General features: G+C 43.8%; 1 protein-coding gene across 13 annotated transcripts in view; it reads right to left on the reverse strand.

The window, feature by feature from the left end:
- SLC4A4 (solute carrier family 4 member 4) overlaps positions 1–20,446 on the reverse strand; it is a 257,343-nt gene that overhangs the window by 43,284 nt on the left and 193,613 nt on the right. For all 13 annotated transcript variants that reach the window (XM_043545163.1, XM_037896687.2, XM_043545166.1 and 10 more), the window contains 2 exons: positions 16,949–17,220; positions 4,796–4,866 (listed from right to left, as the gene is read on the reverse strand). In XM_043545163.1, the coding sequence (XP_043401098.1) occupies positions 4,796–4,866; positions 16,949–17,220 (343 nt within the window). The remainder of the gene's footprint in view (positions 1–4,795; positions 4,867–16,948; positions 17,221–20,446) is intronic.

Genomic DNA, 20,446 nt, shown 5'->3' on the forward strand with positions numbered 1-20,446 from the left:
TGCATGGATTTAGTGGCAATATACAAGATACAGTTTGACTTTCCTTTTGGGGGCCATTAAAAAGGCACAGGAGTGGAACATTTCTGGATTGAGTCTTAAGGCATTCCCTGCAGTAATGTTGTAAAGCACCAGCTCACCTGGGATTCAGTACAACCCCTACTGAAAACAAATATTTCCACTGACTTCTGTGGGACTTGAATTGGGCCCCTATTTATAGTAGCACTGGGAAAGATTCTGCATGTGAGCAAACCTGAATTGCGTACACATAGATTCAAATATTTTAAACCAGATCATAACCCTGTAATTCCCAATGAGGAACACAATTTGTACTTAAAATTACATGATAGACCCCCTCATTTCTTTGTGCAGTTATGTCAGAAAATGATCTATTGCTTAATACTCTGCAGAGTTTATGGAGTTCTCGTCTCCTCTCCCTATGTGTACATAATTCCCAGCAATGCCAGTGCGGTGAGAAGGAGAGAACAAATCTGAATGCATAAGGAATGAAGAATACGAAGTGTGTATGTGCATCATCAAAATAAACTTGTGAGAAACAGGTGTGGGCAGTTTAAAGGGACACTGCCCACTCAAAATACAGTGTTAAACAAAACTGAAGTTGTTTCAGGTAGCTACACCTATCCCCGAACCTCCTGCCAGTTCTGGGGTGGAGTTTACAGTCACATTTTCCTATTTCAAACACATGTTTTCTGCCTTATGCTGCAGAAAAACCCAAATGGAGGAAACGGACTATAACAGCAGAAGCAGCGAAATGAGCTATCTACGAAGTGCAGTCAAATGCACGTAGCCCACAAACAAGGAAAAAGAGAAGAAGACGATTCATCTGTTTCGTTACAGGAATCTTAGATGTTGCTTATTACTACGGTAGTCACAACCTTTTCAGATGGAAATCGGAGATACAATATGACGGCATTCCCTTAAGCGACCACACAAGGAGTCGGGGGGCGGGGGGGGAGATAAATTACTTGGAAGTGGAATGCTGAACTAGTGAGTGGACAAAATTGTACTAGAAACCTTGGAGACACTTTAAAAGTACCAATTTAAGACCAGGAGATGCCTACTGTTGGAGGGTACACACACGTAACCACAGCGTGCGTTTGTTAGTATCTCATACACTTATATACATGTATCAATATACATCAGGCATGCAACTCAACAGTGGCCATGTATCAAATTGTGCTGGAAGGCTGCTTGTATTATATTGCAGCTTCCTCAGCAAATTTCACCAATCCAGAAAGTTGTAGTTGAACTGAGGTGTGATGTTGCTGACAATGATGGAGGGTGTGGGGAAGGGGGGAGACTATCAGTTTATCCACCTGACAAGGTGCTGCCACATTTGCTCTCTCAGCTTTTTCTCTCTCTGAAGCACAAAGAAGCAAAACCGGGTTCCCTGTCAACAGGATTTCTGCCTATCTGCCTGGACTGCTAACTTCAAGCCTGGAACAAAAGGCTAAGTGGGCGGATGTTTTCGGAGCAGGGAGATAAAGACAGAAGTAAGATTTTGTGCCTGCCTCCCACATGCTGATTTTGAATGTGTATTGCTGGAGGGTAAAACCACTAGGACTTGGATGCCAATGGCTTCATAAATGAACAACTGTAGAGTGTTAATTGAATGTTTCAAAGAAAATGAGTGTTTGGGTCACCAGAAGCACAAGAGAAAAAAGGGTTTCCTCATGAGCCTTTTCCCCATCATGTCATTAAAATAAAACAAACACCCATCATCAGAAGCATTCGCCATGAACTAAATCATTCAAAAGGCAGCACATTTGAAACTGACAGGTACACTGAAGGGCTCTGTTCTCTGAAGTACCAGAGCCCGTTCATAGATTTAAAATAGATGGAAAGTTTTTGGACTACTTGATTGCACTATCTTTACCCAAAGAATCACAATGATTTATTACAGGTTTCAGAGTAGCAGCCATGTTAGTCTGTATTCGCAAAAAGAAAAGGAGGACTTGTGGCACCTTAGAGACTAACCAATTTATTTGAGCATAAGCTTTTGTGAGCTACATGCATCCGATGAAGTGAGCTGTAGCTCACGAAAGCTTATGCTCAAATAAATTGGTTAGTCTCTAAGGTGCCACAAGTACTCCTTTTTTTTTTTTTAAAATGTTTTATTACAGAGGTTTCCTTTTCCAGCTTTGAGATTAGACCGCAAGCACCAAGAGGGCAACACATGGACCAACAAGATGACCTTCCACAGTGGCTGGCTGTCAGTGGAAGCACACTGGTAAGGGTTCTGCACCAGCAGATAAATGAGATATGCCATTTTCCGATACAAGTGGGATGTCAACTCCAAGAAGTACCCTGAAGCTCTCTCACTTTGTCACAGTACATTCAAAGATTCAGCACATTTGCTTCCCTGGGTAACTGTCTACAAGGATTTAGAATAGGACTGTTCTTCCCATTCTTAACATCATCATGTGCCCCTAACAATTTGTTTTGTTCTAAAACTATAAGGAACCTTAGTGCTTGAGGGAAAACACTGAGTTGGTCCTGGAGTTATTTCTCTACACTGGCACATGCAAGGGAACAGGTATTAATCCCTGGGTCCAGTGTCCGACTCCCCCTGGCTGGGAGTGCTACTTGTTCAGCTCCCATGGGGAGAGTGCGCCTGATGTCTCTCTCTATTACTGATTCAGGAGAGATGCTCATCAGCTCTGAAGGGAGCACCGTCCAGTCCTACTCAGTTGCAGGAAGGATGTTAGCATATGGGGCTTTAAGGGTGGGGGATATCCAGTGCTGTGGACCCTGTCCCACAGAAGAGCATCTGGAAATATGATCTGCTGGGTTATTTGCACCAGCTTCCTCTTCTGAACTGGGCTTTTTTTATATCTTCACCCCCCTAAATTAGTCGGTCACGTTCCCCTTATGCACTTTTCCAGCCTTTCCCCAAGCCTGAAAATTGAATGCAAACTCCACAAATAGTGAGAAGAGCTGTTCTTGTTAATGAAACTGAAGTAGCAACTGGCATTCTTTTCCTGGCAGGTGGCCTCCAGAGCCTTGACAGGTAGTATCGTACTAGCGCTTGGGGCTGCTCATCACTTTTAAAAGCATCATTTACTATGAAGGGAAGCTGAACAATTAGGACCTAATTTTCAGTCTCAGTGAAAGAGCAGAACGCAGCTGCTGAAGTACCGCAGTGACTGCACATAGGCACAGTAACAAAATCATAGAAGACGAAAAGGAGGCACCAGGAAGGCAGTGTAGTCCAGTGCACAAGGCAACTAGCTGGGAATCAGGAGACCTAGCTTCTATTCCTGGCTCTGCTATCAACCGGCTGGGTATCCTTGGGCAAGTCACTTGGACTCTGTCTCCTCCCCTCCACACACCCTTTGTCTTGTCTATTTAGATTGTGAACACCTTAGGGCAGGGATTGTCTCTCACTATGTGTTTCTACAGTGCCTACCACAACAGAGCCTCGATTTCAGTTGAGGTCTCTCGGTGTTACTGTAATACAAACAAAATAATAATAATAAAGAAAACCCAGCCAGCAGCTTTGCATTCTTAGGTAAAATTTCCTGTTTTAAACCCCAAGTTAGTCTTCATTCCGGAAAACCAAACCAAACCAAAGTTTGAAACCACCAAGTTCTATTTCTTTTCTCCTTCTCGTCCAAAAGTTTGCCTCCCGTGTGAGCTCTCTTGTACCCAAACTACAGCAAATTAAAGTTTGTAATGAGAGAACTAGTACAGTGGTCCAGGTTAACATCTTTAGAACTATAGTTCTGATCAGATCTGCATGGGAAGGTCCCTCTGGCGACCAGGAGTCCATTGACCTCATGGGCACAAGTGCTGACCTACACAGTCATAGAATCCTAGCAGATCAGGGTTGGAAGGGACCTCAGGAGGTCATCTAGTCCAACCCCCTGCTCAAAGCAGGACCAACCCCAATCACAAGGATGGGGCCTACTGTTTGCAAGTAATTAACAATACTGCAGCATTAACATAGGGAACAGCATCATACTACCAATTAGGCAAAAGGTAACAACACTGTGAGGATATTAACAGCGTCCAAACTATTTCTATAGCACCATAGGAGAGCATGGCACGAAGACACATCAAAGGCAACCTCCCCGCCCTAAAGTTTTTAAGATCTGAGATGGACAATAAACATACAACGGACAGGGAAGAGGGAAGTGACATGAAATCATGCAGTTCAAATTGTTTAAGTCTGCACACACCTTGTGAGTTCCACTAGCGTTTCAAATTTTTGGGGTATCCAGAATTATATTTTGTAAAATTATGCACCTATACTCCTATGTCTGCACTGCTAGTGGCTGAAAAGGCTGCTGAAAGAAGCGAGAGTATCTCTGTGGGCAAACCACCTACCATAGGTGCACAAATGGCACTACATGTAAGAGGAATACTTAAAATAAAATTCAGTTGTAAAGTACAGGATCCACGGCATCACAGTTATGGGAGAGAAAGTGCGATGGTAAGCTCACTTACACCCGTAACACCTTTTCCCAGGCAAGGCCACGGTCACAAACAGCAGGTTATACAATCACATGTTCCCAAAGCAAGACTGGAAAAGCAACGGAGGAGTAACTATCCAGTATGGGACTGTGGTTTGATTATTTTTAATAAAAGGAGGAATAACTCCCTCTCTGGCTCTTTGCAATGGGACTAGAACGTTGCTTAGAAACCACCCCTCTATTTTTAATCCATTTTTTGGAGAAAAAGCACCAGTAGTGCAGAGGTGTCAATCTATTCCAAACACATAATTGAACAGCACACTGAGGTTTTCAATGCCTGCTTTCCTGTAAGCCTCACTTACCTTCTCAGCAGGGGAACTGGTCAGCCAATCAACTGACGCTGCCATTGTCTCATTCAATACTGAACGATTATCTGAAAGAGAAGACAGAAAACGAAGCGTTGTGAACGTGGTGTTTAAACAGTTAAGAATGGGAACAAAATTAAGATGTTAAAAAACTATGATAATTTATTAAAGTAGTAGCAAATAATATTTGCTGTCTTCTTAGCCCAAATGAATGTTTACAGATGACCCACAAGTCCTGAGGGCTTGGCTGCCTGCAACAGTTAGCTTGAGTTAGTTCACTCAGATTACTCCACTGGAGCTGCCTAGCTCAAATGAGAGCAACCAGATGGCAAAATGACACTGGAGGACAGAGAATGATTTCATTAGCGTCTCAGAGTGACTGGATTAGCAGCTGATGAGTTGTTGTAACTCGAGCTCTTGCATCCCTACAGCATGAGAAGTTTGAGCATCAGCAGTGCTCCAACTTCCACACCTCCCCCAGTCTCCCCCCATTGCCAGGACAGCTGAGCTTAAAGGACTCCTGAATCTGAGATACAAATTTGTGAGTGGGGACTGGACAGGCATCAAGTTAGGGGGAAAATTCAAGTCATAGCTTGCGCTAACATTGCAGTGAAGACATGGCCTAAAAAATACAGCATCACAAGAAACCTCGGTAACACTTCATAATTAAACCCGTACAACTGCTTGTGGCATTTACAGTAAAATAAAAAAAGTAATCACAGTGGATTACTTCGCTATTCACATGACAAGACTATGGAGCTTCACTGGTATTTCATTGCAAACTCAAAATTCATAAATTCCCACTTGTTCCAAATTTAAACCTCGTGGCTACATGACATGATAAAACTGTTAAAGCCTAAAAAATAAATAAAGGAGCAGTCGATAATACCAGCCAGGAGCTTGGTAAAGAAACATACTCACACCTCTCACTGTGCCACAGACATACCCTACCCTATGAACGGTACCACTGTAGCAGCATAAGTCAGTTGGGTTTTTAAGGTTCATTTAGACAGGGGATTGTGCCTTCCAAGCACGTTTCAGTGTTTTGCAAAACTCGAATAAATACTTTTATCATCAATAAGAATATTTCAATTACATTAAAATAGGGCATCATATAAATTGTACTGCATTATAGAAACTAAACAGGTATGATTTTGTTTTATAGCACTATGAGAGTAAGGTGGACTATATAACTAATGGGATATATTTACATTTAGAGAAGATTTCCAGTCCCACAACAAGTGGGTTATCCTCCTCCTACTTGCGAAATGTCATGTATTCTTGCCCTAAAATTTTACTCCAGATTTTGGAACCGGATTTCCATCAGGATCATATTTCATCCCTATTGATACAGGTCTGGCATGGAAACATGTTTGTATCTCAAATTCAAACCTATTTGGTAGTGGGGATGAAATGTAATCATGAAAAATATACCAATCAAGAAATGTGTAGTGAGGATTTGGGCATGAATACATGAAATATTTCCCTCCTTCAACAACAGCACTACAGAATATGCAGTAAATGCCTCTTCTGGCATTGTTTCGGGCACCACAGTTCCTTTTTCAGCATCTCCAATTATGTCAAAATCCTATGTGCAGACCTGACATACCAGGTAAAAGGTCTATTGCACAGAATAGTTTGTTCCCCCTGAGCAGAAACACACAAGAAGGTAGAGTTCAACAATTACCACTGCACTGTCACATCCTAAGATGAAGGCCAGCACTGATGGACTGCACTGAACTGAAACCAACAAGTTAGAATCTTGTAAACCTGAAGTCCGCTCCACCACTCAGAAACCTCTCCCCTTTTCACAGCACACACTCTTCATATCCACTCAGGCTTCATTCCTGAAGGACTTAACTACCTACCTGTTTGTTGTGCTCATCACTGTGGTACTGGGAAGCCTTACAAAAAATTTACAAAGCCAGCAACATCTAAAAGAAACATGTTGCATTTCTTTCCTCTACTCCCTCCTATCCCTGAATACATAGCAATGGATTGTCTTTGCTCTGTTTCCTCCAGTGAGTCTCATCCAGCCCCACACTTCTTTCTTCCCCATTTCTTTCTCTGAGGCGGTAGTTATGGGGAAAAGCTATAGTCAAGAGATGGGTCTTACAATGAGCTGGAACGTGGTAAAATTCAAGCCTATTCTAATCTCTAGTAGCAGCTATGGGCCAACCACAGAGAAACCCCTATTTCCTGCTTTTGCCATTCTCACTTTCCCTGTTTATAGTTCTCTTGTTCCTGATGACTGCAGCTGTGGTACCAGTAAGACCACACTGTTATTGGAGAGATGTTGCTGGAGATAACTTGGACACAAGGCTATTGGGCGGTTGGAAGACCCAAACCAGGAGACTGAATTAAATCCAAATTTCTGTGGCAGTCAGTGCAGTCTGGAGCATGAGTGGTGGCGTTCATGTCTCCATGTAAGGCTAAGCAAGCAGGCAGACACACGCTGAACTAGCTGGAGTCTCCTCAGAGCAGCCCTACTCATTCCCAGATTCAGGGCTTTGCAGTAATCAAGCAAGGAGGCCATGAGTAGCATAGGTGGGTTGTGTTCAGGGCTGTGTCTGTCAAGATGGAGTGCAGCTTCAGAGCTAGCCATAGAGGGAAGGAGCCTTTTTTTGCCCAGCAGCAGAGTCCAGAAGAGCAGTAAGGTTGAACACTGCCTCGACAATCAGGGGGAAGCACAGGAGCATCAAGGCCAGCCTGGCTTCCTTTCCTCCAGGAACTGAACGGGTTGTTTTTTTTTTAAACACTACCTCCCGCTCTCCCCACAACCTGCCCACCCCCCAAATTACATGCTGGGGCACATTTTCTGTACAATATCCAGACTGGTCGAGTGAGAGGATCAAGCTCTTGAAGGGCAGTTCTCATGTACGGGGACATGCAGTGACTCCAAGGTACCAAAAATCGTGCAGACAATTTCAACAGCTTTGTTTTGATTTAATATGCGCCTTCTTCCTCCGTCCCCTAGAGCAAGGCCAGTCATGCTTGCGGTGAGAGACATCTCTCTATCCTCCATCGTGAAGGTAGGCACGGTATGCCAATGTTTCAGTGCCACCATATGGGGGAAATTTCCACAGAAGAGACGTCACTTGCAGCATAATGCAGCCTGCTCACCTAAAACAAGTCCTTGTTTGGGACGTAGAGCACCCCCGAGAGCTACAGCCTGCCCAACGTGTGAGCAGGCTCTGTGCCAACTGAACAGAGCACAGGCAGCCATGAGGCATCAGCTACGTGTGCTGAAGGCAGAACTCTAGGCTAAACATCAATCACCCCATCAACTAACTAACAGGGGCATCTTAGTGAATGGGACGTACCATTACTAGCTCCAAGTTACGTTAGTTTAAAAGGTGGGGGGTGGGGGCGGGGGGATTTTTTGGGCCGTAAGTGTTGGTAGAAGAGTACAGGGATGGTGAAGGAGAAAAATCAATGACAATGAAACTCCCTGTTAGCTCTTTGCAGGAAACGCCCTGCCAAAAGGTCCGAGACACAGTTCCATGGAAATCTTGTTCTGTGGCCTTCTGAAGCTGCCATGTGCAGAGCAGGATGTAATAACTTACAACGCAAACATAGCACTGGTTCAACAGCTCTGAAGCCAAATCTTAATTGCAACAAGAACAAAAACAACTGAAAGTATAAATCTCAGCATGAGCAAAGACCTCTCTCTCACCATCAGCTGAACTGACTACTTACAGAGTCAATAAAACCTTATCTGAACCTACTTTACAAAAACAAACCTCACAACACCACAGTCACTGGCAATTTATCACCCTTTTGTATTTTCACTCCCTGTAGGATTTGATATGTTCTATATGTATAGGAAAGTACACTGGAAAGAGATCACTTACTACGGAGTTACACAAAATCCCCTAGAATTAGGCATCTCTTTTAGCTAATCTGCCATTTGTCTTTTTATTCCATCTTCTGATGCTTAAGGTAAAGTTGGGGGACTGAGTTTTTTGCTGACAAAACAAAGTATTTTAATAGGTGTCCTAGTCCTGCTTATGATACTTTCTGCCATGAGGCTTTATAGCCCTGAGATGTGTTATGGGGACACTGATAGTATCACCAGGATTCCAAGTTACTTTGGGCCAAAGTCTGATCCCCTTGCTCATGCTGAGTTGCACCTTCCTCCTTAGACTGAATCTGGAGGAACTTCCTGCAGAGTAAGGGCTGGTCTACATTGAAAACTTACATTGGCAAAGCTGCATCGCTCACGGGTGTGAAAAATCCACTTACCTAACTCTCTGGATGAGTAAGAGAGGCATAATCTGCTGCTTTGGGGCATGATTCACCATGGCCCTGCACCTTGTACAGTCATTGATACAGTGCAGAGTGGGTGTAAAATGCTACAAAATCATAATGGTAGCATTTCACACCTATTTTGCGCTGGTATCGGTGACCACGCAAGGTGCAGGACAATAGAGAGTCAGACCTTTTACATTTAATGAGCCTAGTGGTACAGAGCGAATCCTATCACCATATACACATACGTTTTCAAAGTAAAGAAACAAACTAGATAAGCAAATGTCTAGATCTTCAAAAACCTGCATCCTGGCCCTTCCTGTTCTGCATGTCTCCTCTCAACAACAGCCCCACTGTGGGTTTTCAGCTGCACTTCACCCATGACTGCACCGCTTTTCACTTTCACTTAGTATTAAAGATACTGAGCAGGAAGGTTTACAGTGACCCGGGGTTCATTTTTGCAATAGACAAAGGAACAGCGAAAGGGGTGCAAAGCTTAGGGAAACCACAAACGAAAGCCGAGACTGCATCAAGCGTTCCTCAAAACAAACTATTCATCTGTGACCATGCCACCTTTTGCCTTTTTAACCTACCGTTTCTGTGTTACACAAAGACTAACTAAGAGGATTAAACACCTTTCAGTGGTGTCATTTATGACAAATTTTAAAAGGAAGCAGACACGGATTAAAGACAGGATGATTATGGTGTTGTTTTAGCTGGTATTAGTAAGGCTGTCTAGAGGAAAATGCTGTCAGTAGCGGTTACAGAAGGGAACCATGAGCCAGGACTTGGGCTTGCTCCCTCCTCTGTTTATGACTAGTCAAGTAGTCTTGGTCAAAGCCCTTCGGGGCAGATCCTGCCACTTTAATTCTTATTAAATAGCACCTTATGGGTAGTCACACTGAAATCAATGGGATCATTCACAAAGAAAGATACCCTAAGGCTGGCAGAAACTGACCTTGAATCTCTCTGTAGTCAACTTCTTCATTGGTAAAATGCATATCAATACTACCAATTGAAGCCTAGGAAGGGAAGCAATAAAATGGCTATCGACTGCTTTATAGAAGCAACCAAGTATTGGAATTCTGTTTTCACAAAATGAAAGTTTTAAATCTCACGCCTATTTTTCCCATTTACAAAAGGCTCCTCTTTTCAAATTACTGTGGGTCCGTTTTCAATACTCTTCACTCTCACTGAATAGCACCTTACTCCACGTGTCACCCTGCTGACTTCAGCACAACTACTTGCAGTGTAAAGTGTTACTCATCATAGGTATCAGGATCTGCCCCCGTGAGACTACAGGCACAATTGTCATACGTATTAAGAGACCTGGAAAGATGAGGTTTTATTGGTAAATGTCGATAACGTCCATTTCACCATACACCTCTACACTACACACCACAGCCTTTCCCCACTGCTGGAGTCTCTCTCTGCGGTGGAGAAGGGCTCTAGCCGAAAAAAGGCAAGCGGGACACTGCTAAAAATAATGGCATAGATGGAGAGACATGGCTCTGGCAAGTAGAGAGCTATGTAGGGTACGTATTCAAGCACATCCTTCAGGCATGTCCTTACTCCCCTGTGCTGTGCCTCATGGTCTACACTGCTGAATTAACCTGTGCTCGGGGCACTACACCCGTATGTATGCTGCACGCCGCTGAAAGCAGCACGTAGTGCGGACATACCCACAACCAGCAAAAGAAAAAATATTTCTATCGATAATCATCAAAATTTGCAGATAGGCAAAGTGAGAAAAATGCAGCTTGAGAACTTATTAGAATTTGATGTAAGCATATTTACTTTGCATATGTTAACGTGATGTTAACGATTTAATGTTTTAATGCTTATCAAGTTTTAACTTTCTGAATCTCTGAATTTCTGAATCTGAAACTTTCTGCATCCGATGAAGTGAGCTGTAGCTCACGAAAGCCTATGCTCAAATAAATTGGTTAGTCTCTAAGGTGCCACAAGTACTCCTTTTCTTTCTGAATCTCAACATTTAGTGTCATTAAATAATTGTCTGAGCCCCCAATTGTCTGACCCCTCCATAATTTCCCACAACTGTGAAAATGTAAAATCAATAAAAATTGAAAAAATAAATATTAATATTAGTCAAAATGATAAAAGAAATTAAGATTGAATTCTTCCTAGCCTATATATTAACTTTTCTCAAGCAGAAAAGCCAGTTGACTGCAATGCCCAGGACAGCCCCTGAGGAAGCATCAAGAGAAAACTAAACAATCTATTGTTTGTCATTGGTTACTTATTACAAGGTGCCCTATTGACAGGAATTCTGTCCTGGGGATTTCAGGAGAAGCAAGGGTGTCATGCCATACCCTGCCTTTGCACAGCATGTCTCCCTCTTGTTTCCAAGGCGCACATCTCCAGCAACGCTCTATGGTTGTGTGTCTTTCATAGATGATCCCAAACAGCAGTATAAACCAGTTTGAACTGCTCAAGCTAGTGCGTTCAAACGACTGACAGAGTCAAGTAAAAATGAAATTCAGCAGGATAGTGTATCACACTGCATGGAGCATGCAGATCTACAGATATTGTGGTTAAAAAGAAGCAGTTTCTTTTGTAGAAAACCATTTATGCTTTAAATAGTACAAGGGGCCTGGATACATATAACCTCTTCAAGTCACATGCAGCTCTCTGAATATGGCACACTGGGGACGAGTTAGCACTTTTACTATGAACAAACCCTGAGAAACTGCAGTGACGCATTCTCTGGCTTTTCCTTTAATCGTCCTCCTGTTTTTAAGCACGCCCACCCCAGAAAAGTCAACAATGAGCCACAGCATGTAAGCAAACTGCAGGAGGCTGCACACCTTGAAAATGTACCGTTTCCTGTGTAGTGCTTCCCTGCCCACGCCCCCATGGCTTTGCTGCTGCAGACTCTTGAGCTGCAGGGAAAGGTCTCTCCTAGTAACCACAATGAGCAGCTGAGTTGGAAAACTATTCATTTAAATGCAAATGTATTCCTCTTTTTTTTTTTTTTTTTTTTTTAATAAACAGACTCAGAAGAAAAGAGAACGCTCCCTTTGGGGCGCACACGTGTGAGGGAGAGAGAAAAACACATCAATTTAAGGCTTTTGAAAGGTGCCAATTGGCCAGCATCAAGACTGAAGTACTAAACAAGCTATTTAATAAATGAGATATGGCCAGTGGAAACCTCTCTGCTAATGTGCCTCAGACCCGACCCAAAGGCCTAGTGACAGACATAAGAGTAGTTTCAGAGTAGCAGCCATGTTAGTCTGTATTCGCAAAAAGAAAAGGAGTACTTGTGGCACCTTAGAGACTAACAAATTTATTTGAGCATAAGCTTTCGTGAGCTACAGCTCACTTCATCGGATGCATTCAGTGGAAAATACAGTGAGGAGATTTATATACACACAGAACATGAAAAAATGGGTGTTTATCATACACATTGTAAGGAGAGTGATCACTTAAGATGAGCTATTACCAGCAGGAGAGCCGGGGTGGGGGGGGGGGAACCTTTTGTAGTGATAATCAAGGTGGCCCATTTCCAGCAGTTAACAGGAACATCTGAGGAACAGTGGCAGGTGGGGGGAAATAAACATGGGGAAATAGTTGTACTTTTACCTAAAGGTGCATTGCCGGCACATGATGGCATATATCACATTGGTAGATGTGCAGGTGAACACATCAGCCACACTATCAGAGGGTCGTTCACCTGCACATCCACCAATGTGATATATGCCATCATGTGCCGGCAATGCCCCTCTGCCATGTACATTGGTCAAACTGGACAAACGTAAAAGAATAAATGGACACAAATCAGATGTCAAGAAATATAACATTCATAAACCAGTCGGAGAACACTTCAATCTCTCTGGTCACTCGATTACAGACCTAAAGGTCGCAATATTACAACAAAAAGACTTCAAAAACAGACTCCAAGGAGAGACTGCTGAATTGGAATTAATTTGCAAACTGGATACAATTAACTTAGGCTTGAATAGAGACTGGGAGTGGATGTATCATTACACGAAGTAAAACTATTCCCCCCCCCCCACCACCACCGTTCCTCAGACGTTCCTGTTAACTGCTGGAAATGGCCCACCTTGATTAGCACTACAAAAGGTCCCGTCATCCGTCCCCCCCTCGTCCTCCCCCCCGCCTCTCCTGCTGGTAATAGCTCATCTTAAGTGATCACTCTCCTTACAGTGTGTATGATAAACACCCATTTTTTCATGTTCTGTGTGTATATAAATCTCCTCACTGTATTTTCCACTGAATGCATCCGATGAAGTGAGCTGTAGCTCACGAAAGCTTATGCTCAAATAAATTGGTTACTCTCTAAGGTGCCACTAGTACTCCTTTTCTTTTTGAGAGATAAGAGTAGCGCAGCTGGCATGCCCACTTAACCCCTGGCCCTTTGGCTGACACTACCTAGAAGGGTGCCAGTTAATGCCAGTTGCGATGGGCATTTTGTCATGTGACACTGTTTTCCAGGAACAAGACTTGCAAATTACTTTCCCAGCTTGCTCTGAGCCTAGTGTAAAACCTGGAGCAGATTATTTTCTTCTTCCTTCTAGATGATGTTTCTCCTTTCCATTGTTCACCACAGCTATATATGGGGAATTTCTCCAGTCCTTCCCCCACACGCTGTTAGCCTTTGAATCACAGGATTTGTTCCACTCCCAACACTCCAGCAAAAGCCCTGTGACACAGCGGTACCTCGGGTACTCTAGATTTATCAGCAGGTATATGCAGGAGTGGCTCCCGTCCTTCCAGGCTGTGAGATCCCAGAAGATTATACTGAGAGATTGCTCATCAAACCCGAGAGCACTCTGATGGGGGTTACCACAGGTGCCGTCTTGTCACCCTTTTCGTTCAAGGTTTAGATGGGGCTATTAGGGGAGGGGAGCAAAGAACATCAGGAGTGGGGCTTTGGTGACCCCCAATTTTGTGGCTCCAATCTCAACTGATCCAGCAGGTGTGTTAAAGTCACTGACCCAATGTGTAGAGGAATATGGATGAGAACTAGCAGATGGAGGCTCAATCCAGAGAAGACTTGAGACAACACTGGCAGGTTTGGAGAATCAACCAGAAGCTATGGCAGGGATTACCTCTTGGTGAAGGGGCAGGGCCTGATGCTTGTACCAGATTTCATAATTTGCAGGTCTGACTGAACTATGGATGGCATGGAGATAACCGCATTACAGCCGTGGTCAGGACTGGCTGTCTCCATTTATGCCTGGGCAGAAGGGTAAGGCCTTATCTTTCTGATGCAGATCTTGGTAATGTCCTCCAGGCATTTACATGGACTGATGTGCAAATCTGGAGGAGCATGAGAGAGTATCCTCCATGAAATTCCAAGATTGTCCCATGAATAAGGAATGTGCTAATGCTAGGAATGGGGGGGGAAAGGGGATTGTTCATGAGATTTTCCTAATTCTTTTCCTATAACTTTGCTTCCTGGTTCAAAATGTCACAATCTCCCTGTGTGCAGTTGCTAAATCATTACATACCATCCTGGTGCTGAAAAACAAGTAATCTGCCAGTTAAAATATTATTTACTCAAGGACCACATTCTTTTGCTAGGAAAGCATGTTGGGATGAAAGACCTGGTTTTTATTGTTATAAGAATACGCTGGCCATAAAAACAATTGGATTCCTTCAAAATAATGTCTCCGTTTTCTCCCAAGGAGCATTAAGGTTATATGATGGGATTTTCAGAGGTGCCTAAGGGAGTTAGATGCCCAACTTTCGCTGAAAGTCAATGGAGGTTAGATTCCTAACTCCTTTAGAAGCTTTTGAAAATCCCACCTATAGATCATTCTGACTAGTGTAATGTGGAGAATACTCTTCTAGCTGTGGGCTAGTTCTGGCTAGCTTCTGTGTGCTCATGGAGAAACAGGATTTTATCCAAGACAATCAAAAAGGGAAGCATGGTGCCTGGCGGCAGGCAGATAGAGTCAGGGCTCTGTTCCCCCTACACAACAGGTGGCATAAGGGGTGAGAAATATGCAACATCTCTTAAATACACGTAGCAGCTTGTGGGTTCCCCTGCGCACTGAGCTGTGGGAGGCAGAATGCCTCCAGTGCTCTTCCTGAGGCAGTGCTGTGCCCTAAAGGTGCAATGGAGCCCGAAGGAAATAACACACCTGGGCAAGTTAGGAGACCAAGAAAACATGGAGAGATATTTGACGGAATTTTTATAGACACTGTTTAGTGCACCAGGATTTCATACCTAATTATCTGTGTGAATTCAGTGCTCCTAACAACACGGAACATGGATGCATGGGATCAAGCTAGACAGAGGGCCTGATTCACAGTTGTGAAGCGAGTCAGGGCAATAGCGTCGACTCCTACACACCAGCCCTTCCCCAAGATGTGAGATTGCCGAACTACGCAGTGAGTTTAGGGTGTGTACCAAAATGTAAGGGCTAGGATGAGACCACATGCACACAGCCACTCGTGAATTAAAGAAAGCCTGAATTTCACCAGAGTCTGGTGTGGAAATCTCTCTGGGGGTGATGTGAGCAACCGCATACTACAGTTGTCCCCAAAGACCAGTAATTCATTTATTCTGCCTTTTCCTCTACAATAAATATAATGGTTACAACGTAAACAAGGTGAAATGGAAATTCTAAAAATCAGGATTTAATGACTGTGATTGAATTAAACGCTACCACCCCTCCTCTCCCCCCACAAAGGCTAGGATTAGTGTCACATTTCCAGGCACAAATCTCTGTTTTTACACAAGCATGAGGGTTTCCCTCCCAAACATACAGACTCACATACAGATTCCAGTTGCACCGTTTCCTTTCCCCACTCTGCCTGGATCCGTTTAATTTAAAATCTAAGTCATTTAAATGGACATCTTAAAATGCTGTCTGTCTAGAGTGGGATTTCAAAAGCACTCAGTGTTGGCCTAACTCAACTTCCTCACTTCTCCCAGTGAGGAATAAATAATAAAGTTCCTGCTGATTTTAATGGGAGCAGAGCTGGGCCAATGCTGAGAACTTTTGAGAATCCCATCCTTAACAGATCTACATTTAATGGATAACAAATACATAATTTTAATGGATCTAGTTACAGTCAACCCGTGGCAGACACATGGATAGCACTGACCTGATTTTTTTCCTGTCTGGCAGGTACAATGCTGTAACACTCCGTTTACTTTGTCTGTATGCCAGATTTCTTACTCGGTCGTCATTGTTTAAAATGTCTCAGGAATTACTAACTCACCCATAATGAAGAAAGCTGGCACACAGCTTAAAGCATCCTGTTCGTATTTGTGGTTTTTTAGCTGGTTGCGTCCACCTGTATTTCCAAGCTTTAATCTGTGCCCATTAAAACTTCATCTGCACTACACACATTCTACAGTAATAGGCAAAACTGTTTGGCCGGATCCCCTACAATTATTACGTAAAAATATTGTATTACACACACACCCCTCTTATTCATATACCAGCCTTGCGTAGCCAATCCCCTGCACTTTTGGAAGAAAGGTGCCGTGTATACAGAGACTGTGTGTCCCCAGCCTGTTGATGTAATGATCGCTTTCTGTCCTTTCCCAGGCTTTTAGAGAAATGCCATTCAAAACTAAGGATGTGTGAAGGAATGAGAACACAGGAGACCACCTCCCCTTTTTGGTAATGATGTACATGATGGCCCTCAGATGCCAGGCCCAGAGAGAATTTTAGATCAGCACTTAGGGTGCAATTCACAAGACCTATGTGCCGCTTAAAGCCTCAATAGGGGGCTTTACTGGAACTTACATGGTGCTCAGCCCTCTGTGTTGGTTTCATCTGCATAGGGTGAATTTAACGGTTAAATGAGATGTCACAGTGATAGCGTGACAGAAAGAGAGCACGCAAGTGAGAGCCTATATTTGAAAGTCAATGAGCTAATATGGTATTCTCTTACCTGGCTTTGGTGGCATGCAGTCACAGGAGTAAACTGTGATATCGTCCACTTTAAAATTGGAATTGATTGGGTAATAGTCTGCTAATTTGATCATCTTCTTGAAAGCATCATAAATGAAGATGAAGCTGATCAGGGAGGAAAATCCCTCTTCTGTGAAGCGGGTGAAGTATTTGACCAGGAAACTGGCATCAGTAGCAACCAGAATGAGACACTGGAGGGCTGACCACAAGCCAATCCAGAGACGGAACTCCAAGTAATCAAATCCATGGTCTCTGCAAAACAAGTGTTTTAAAATAGGTGACAATGAGGAAAAAAATACTAGAGGCTGGATAATTCCATAAAGGGTTAGAGAACTTCCCAAAGTGAAACTGGGAAATGTATGGATTTTAAGAGCTGAGTTTATTAGGGTATATAAAAAGCAATAATTCCTGTAACACTTAAACCAGTAGGCTCTGTCTTTTTTTAGCCAGTGATAATGATGCGGTTTAGTTTAACAGCTGAGTTAGCAATTGAACACCTAGGGTTGTTCAGTTTTGCTTCAACCTCCATTGCTGTATATTACAGGTGACCTTAAGTGCTTTTTAGAATAAATAACATGGTTTAGCACTGCAGAAGATCAATGAGAAAATATAAACGGAGGCGTAAAAGGTCAAACCTCCAACTAGTGTCACTCCACTGACATCAGTTTATACCAGCTGACCATCAGGCCCCAAGTTTACAACATATCTTAGAAAACCAATTGCAAATTAACTTCCCTGATAAATATCAAGATCAGGATTCAGAGTTTCCCATGCAGCAGCGAAGGGAAGGCAGGACCTGCCCTCCTTTAAAAATCAATCATATTATCAAAAGAAGAAATACACAAGTCTGAACTCAGGGCTTGCAAATTGTGGGGAACAAAGGAGTTATGTATAGTATTTGTTATGACTATCATATACACCTCAGTGTACCTGTTTAATATTATCCTGCCTAACTGCATGGAATTAATCAAAAGAGGCTATTAGGAGGAAGCAAATAGGAAACAAAACAACAACAAAGATAAGTTCCTGCCAAAATCTTAAAGGAAACAACGGGGGAGCTATTAATTGGGAAATGTCCACCCACTGGGCTCCAGCGAGGCTGGAGGTTAATTTTTCCCAGAGCCTAGGATCAAAGAGGCCCTAAACCATTAAAAACCCTAGCTGAGAAAGGGAGGAGGTGAGCATGCAGCAGCTGGAGATGATTCTCTGACAAAGAGAGAGAGAGAGACTGCTACAGAGGCTGTCTGATTCTCCTAGGCCAGGAGCACAGGGGTCTGGACTGAGTGGAACTTATGCAAAACTTGCAAGAAAAGAATAAAGTTTAGGTAAGATCCAGGCATAGGCCTTCTGTTGTTTTATCCCTCTCCTTGCTACGTGCCTTTGGGTGAATAAAATAACACTTTGTTTTGAAGAAGCTGTTTCCGAGTCACTTGGACCAGCTGCTGGACTTACAGGTACCAAACACACCGACCCAGTCTAAGGGGTGAAGGTAGTGGAACTTGCACCAGAGAAGTGCAACTGAGAGGATCTCAAAAAGGGGATTTAAAAACTCAGCTTGCCTGTAACACAGGTAAAAATCTTTTCGTGTCGTTTGAAGAAAGAGCTCTACTCAGGGACTCCTTAGGAATGCAGGACTCACTTCACATATAGCCCAGAACCCTAAAAGAACAGTCTGGGGCAGCATTACGAGAAGACACTTTCAAAGTGAAGGGAATGGGGAAATCACTAGATCACTGTCAAGCTAATCTCTAGGACCTGTCTAGGCTAAGAAAATGACCGATTGCTGACACCGACTGTCAGCAACAGGGCCCCCCTGGACTCTGCAATACTCATGGTGAAAACAGGTTAGCTGCTAATGTTAAACAGTTTTGTCTCCTCTACTCCATTATTGTAAGACTGCAAGAGTCCTGGAAGAACGGGGTCTCTATGGACCTAGCTGCATTGGGGTTCTACCCTTTAGAAGGTTTCCCCTATGTAGATAGACCATCATTATACTTTGTGTAACCGTGTTGAAAATGCCTTTTCCTCATATCTACACTAGTAGCTGAATGGTTTTCAACACTAGATGATGGACACAAGGGAATAGTTATAGGGTAGGCCTGACTGGCATGCCCCCTTGCAGCAGGCCATAGCATGACAGGCAGTTTCCCTGCCTTGGTTTCCCTGCTTCAGTGTCCCCAGAAATAGTCCCCAGAGCCTTTCTAAGGGCAAATAGCCCTTGTGGGGTGAATGCACGTAAATCGTAACCAAAGTCCCACAATCATAGTGCAGAATTCCCCGGCATAGTCTGAACAGAACATGGCATATACAGCCCCAGCCCTCCTCATCACACCCCGGCCCTCCAGCACCACCTGGGCATCCCTCACCAGCTTCTGCAGCCAAGCTCACTGCATACACTGGGGCTCCTTGGGTCCCTCCAATGTCCACCCCCACAAGCTCCCTGTGTGCCAGTCCCCCATCCCTCTCTATTTCTGGGACTCCCTGTACCCACACCCCTATACCATAAACCTGGGCTCAGTGTCCCCTGCAAATTCCCCTCCCTGCATACCATTCTCCCACTCCATGCCTAGGGCTCACAACCAGAGAAGTACCAACAAGTTAAACACAGGGCCTCACAAGCTCCGCCAACAATAAGCACAGTGCACTTTACCATGATTAATTAATTGTCCCTCACAGCACCCCTGTGAGGTAAACTTTACCCTCATCACCATTTTACAGATGGGGGGACCAAGAGAGAGGTTAGGAGCCGGATATTCAGAGCCGCCTGCAGCCTCTCACTGACTTCAGCTTGAGCTATTGGTGCTCAGCAATCCTGAAAATTAGGCCCTGCGACACAGCACAGATCAGAACCCAGGACTTCCTGGCTCCTGGTCCTCTGCTCAGAGCACGAGTCCATGTCTCTCTCTACAGGCAAAAAGGGGCAACTGAAGGGCTAGCAAAGAGCAGCCAACTACAGAGAGTGTGCTACAGTGGTGTCTTTGGAGACTACGTATAGAGAAGGCGAATGGCCCAGTGGTCAGAGCACTAGGCTGGGACTCAGGAGAACTGGGTTCAATTCGCTGCTCTGCCACAGACTTCCTGTGGGACCTTGGGCAAGTCACTAAGGGTATGTCTGCACAGCAGCTGGGAGATATAATTCCCAGCTAGCACCTAAAAATAACAGCGTGGCCACCGCAGTTATGGCTAGCTTCCCAAGTGCAATTCTGCTCAATCCCCTGGGTCCATTACTCCAGCAAGCTGCTGCAGCCACACAGCTGTTCTTAGGCACTAGCATATGTACTTCTACCGGAGCTGGGAATTACACCTCCGTGCTGCTGTACCCCTAGGGACAGATAATACATTAAAGATTATGAGGGGCTCAGATACTGAGGTACTTATCTGGCCCCATTACTGAAGAGGGACACATTTCTGATGTTTTTCCTCCTTTAAATCTGTTTTACTTCATGCCACCAATTGACTTATTCACACCAGTTTTCTA

Source organism: Chelonia mydas, chromosome 4 (genome assembly GCF_015237465.2).
Source record: "Chelonia mydas isolate rCheMyd1 chromosome 4, rCheMyd1.pri.v2, whole genome shotgun sequence".
NCBI lineage: Eukaryota > Metazoa > Chordata > Testudines > Cheloniidae > Chelonia > Chelonia mydas.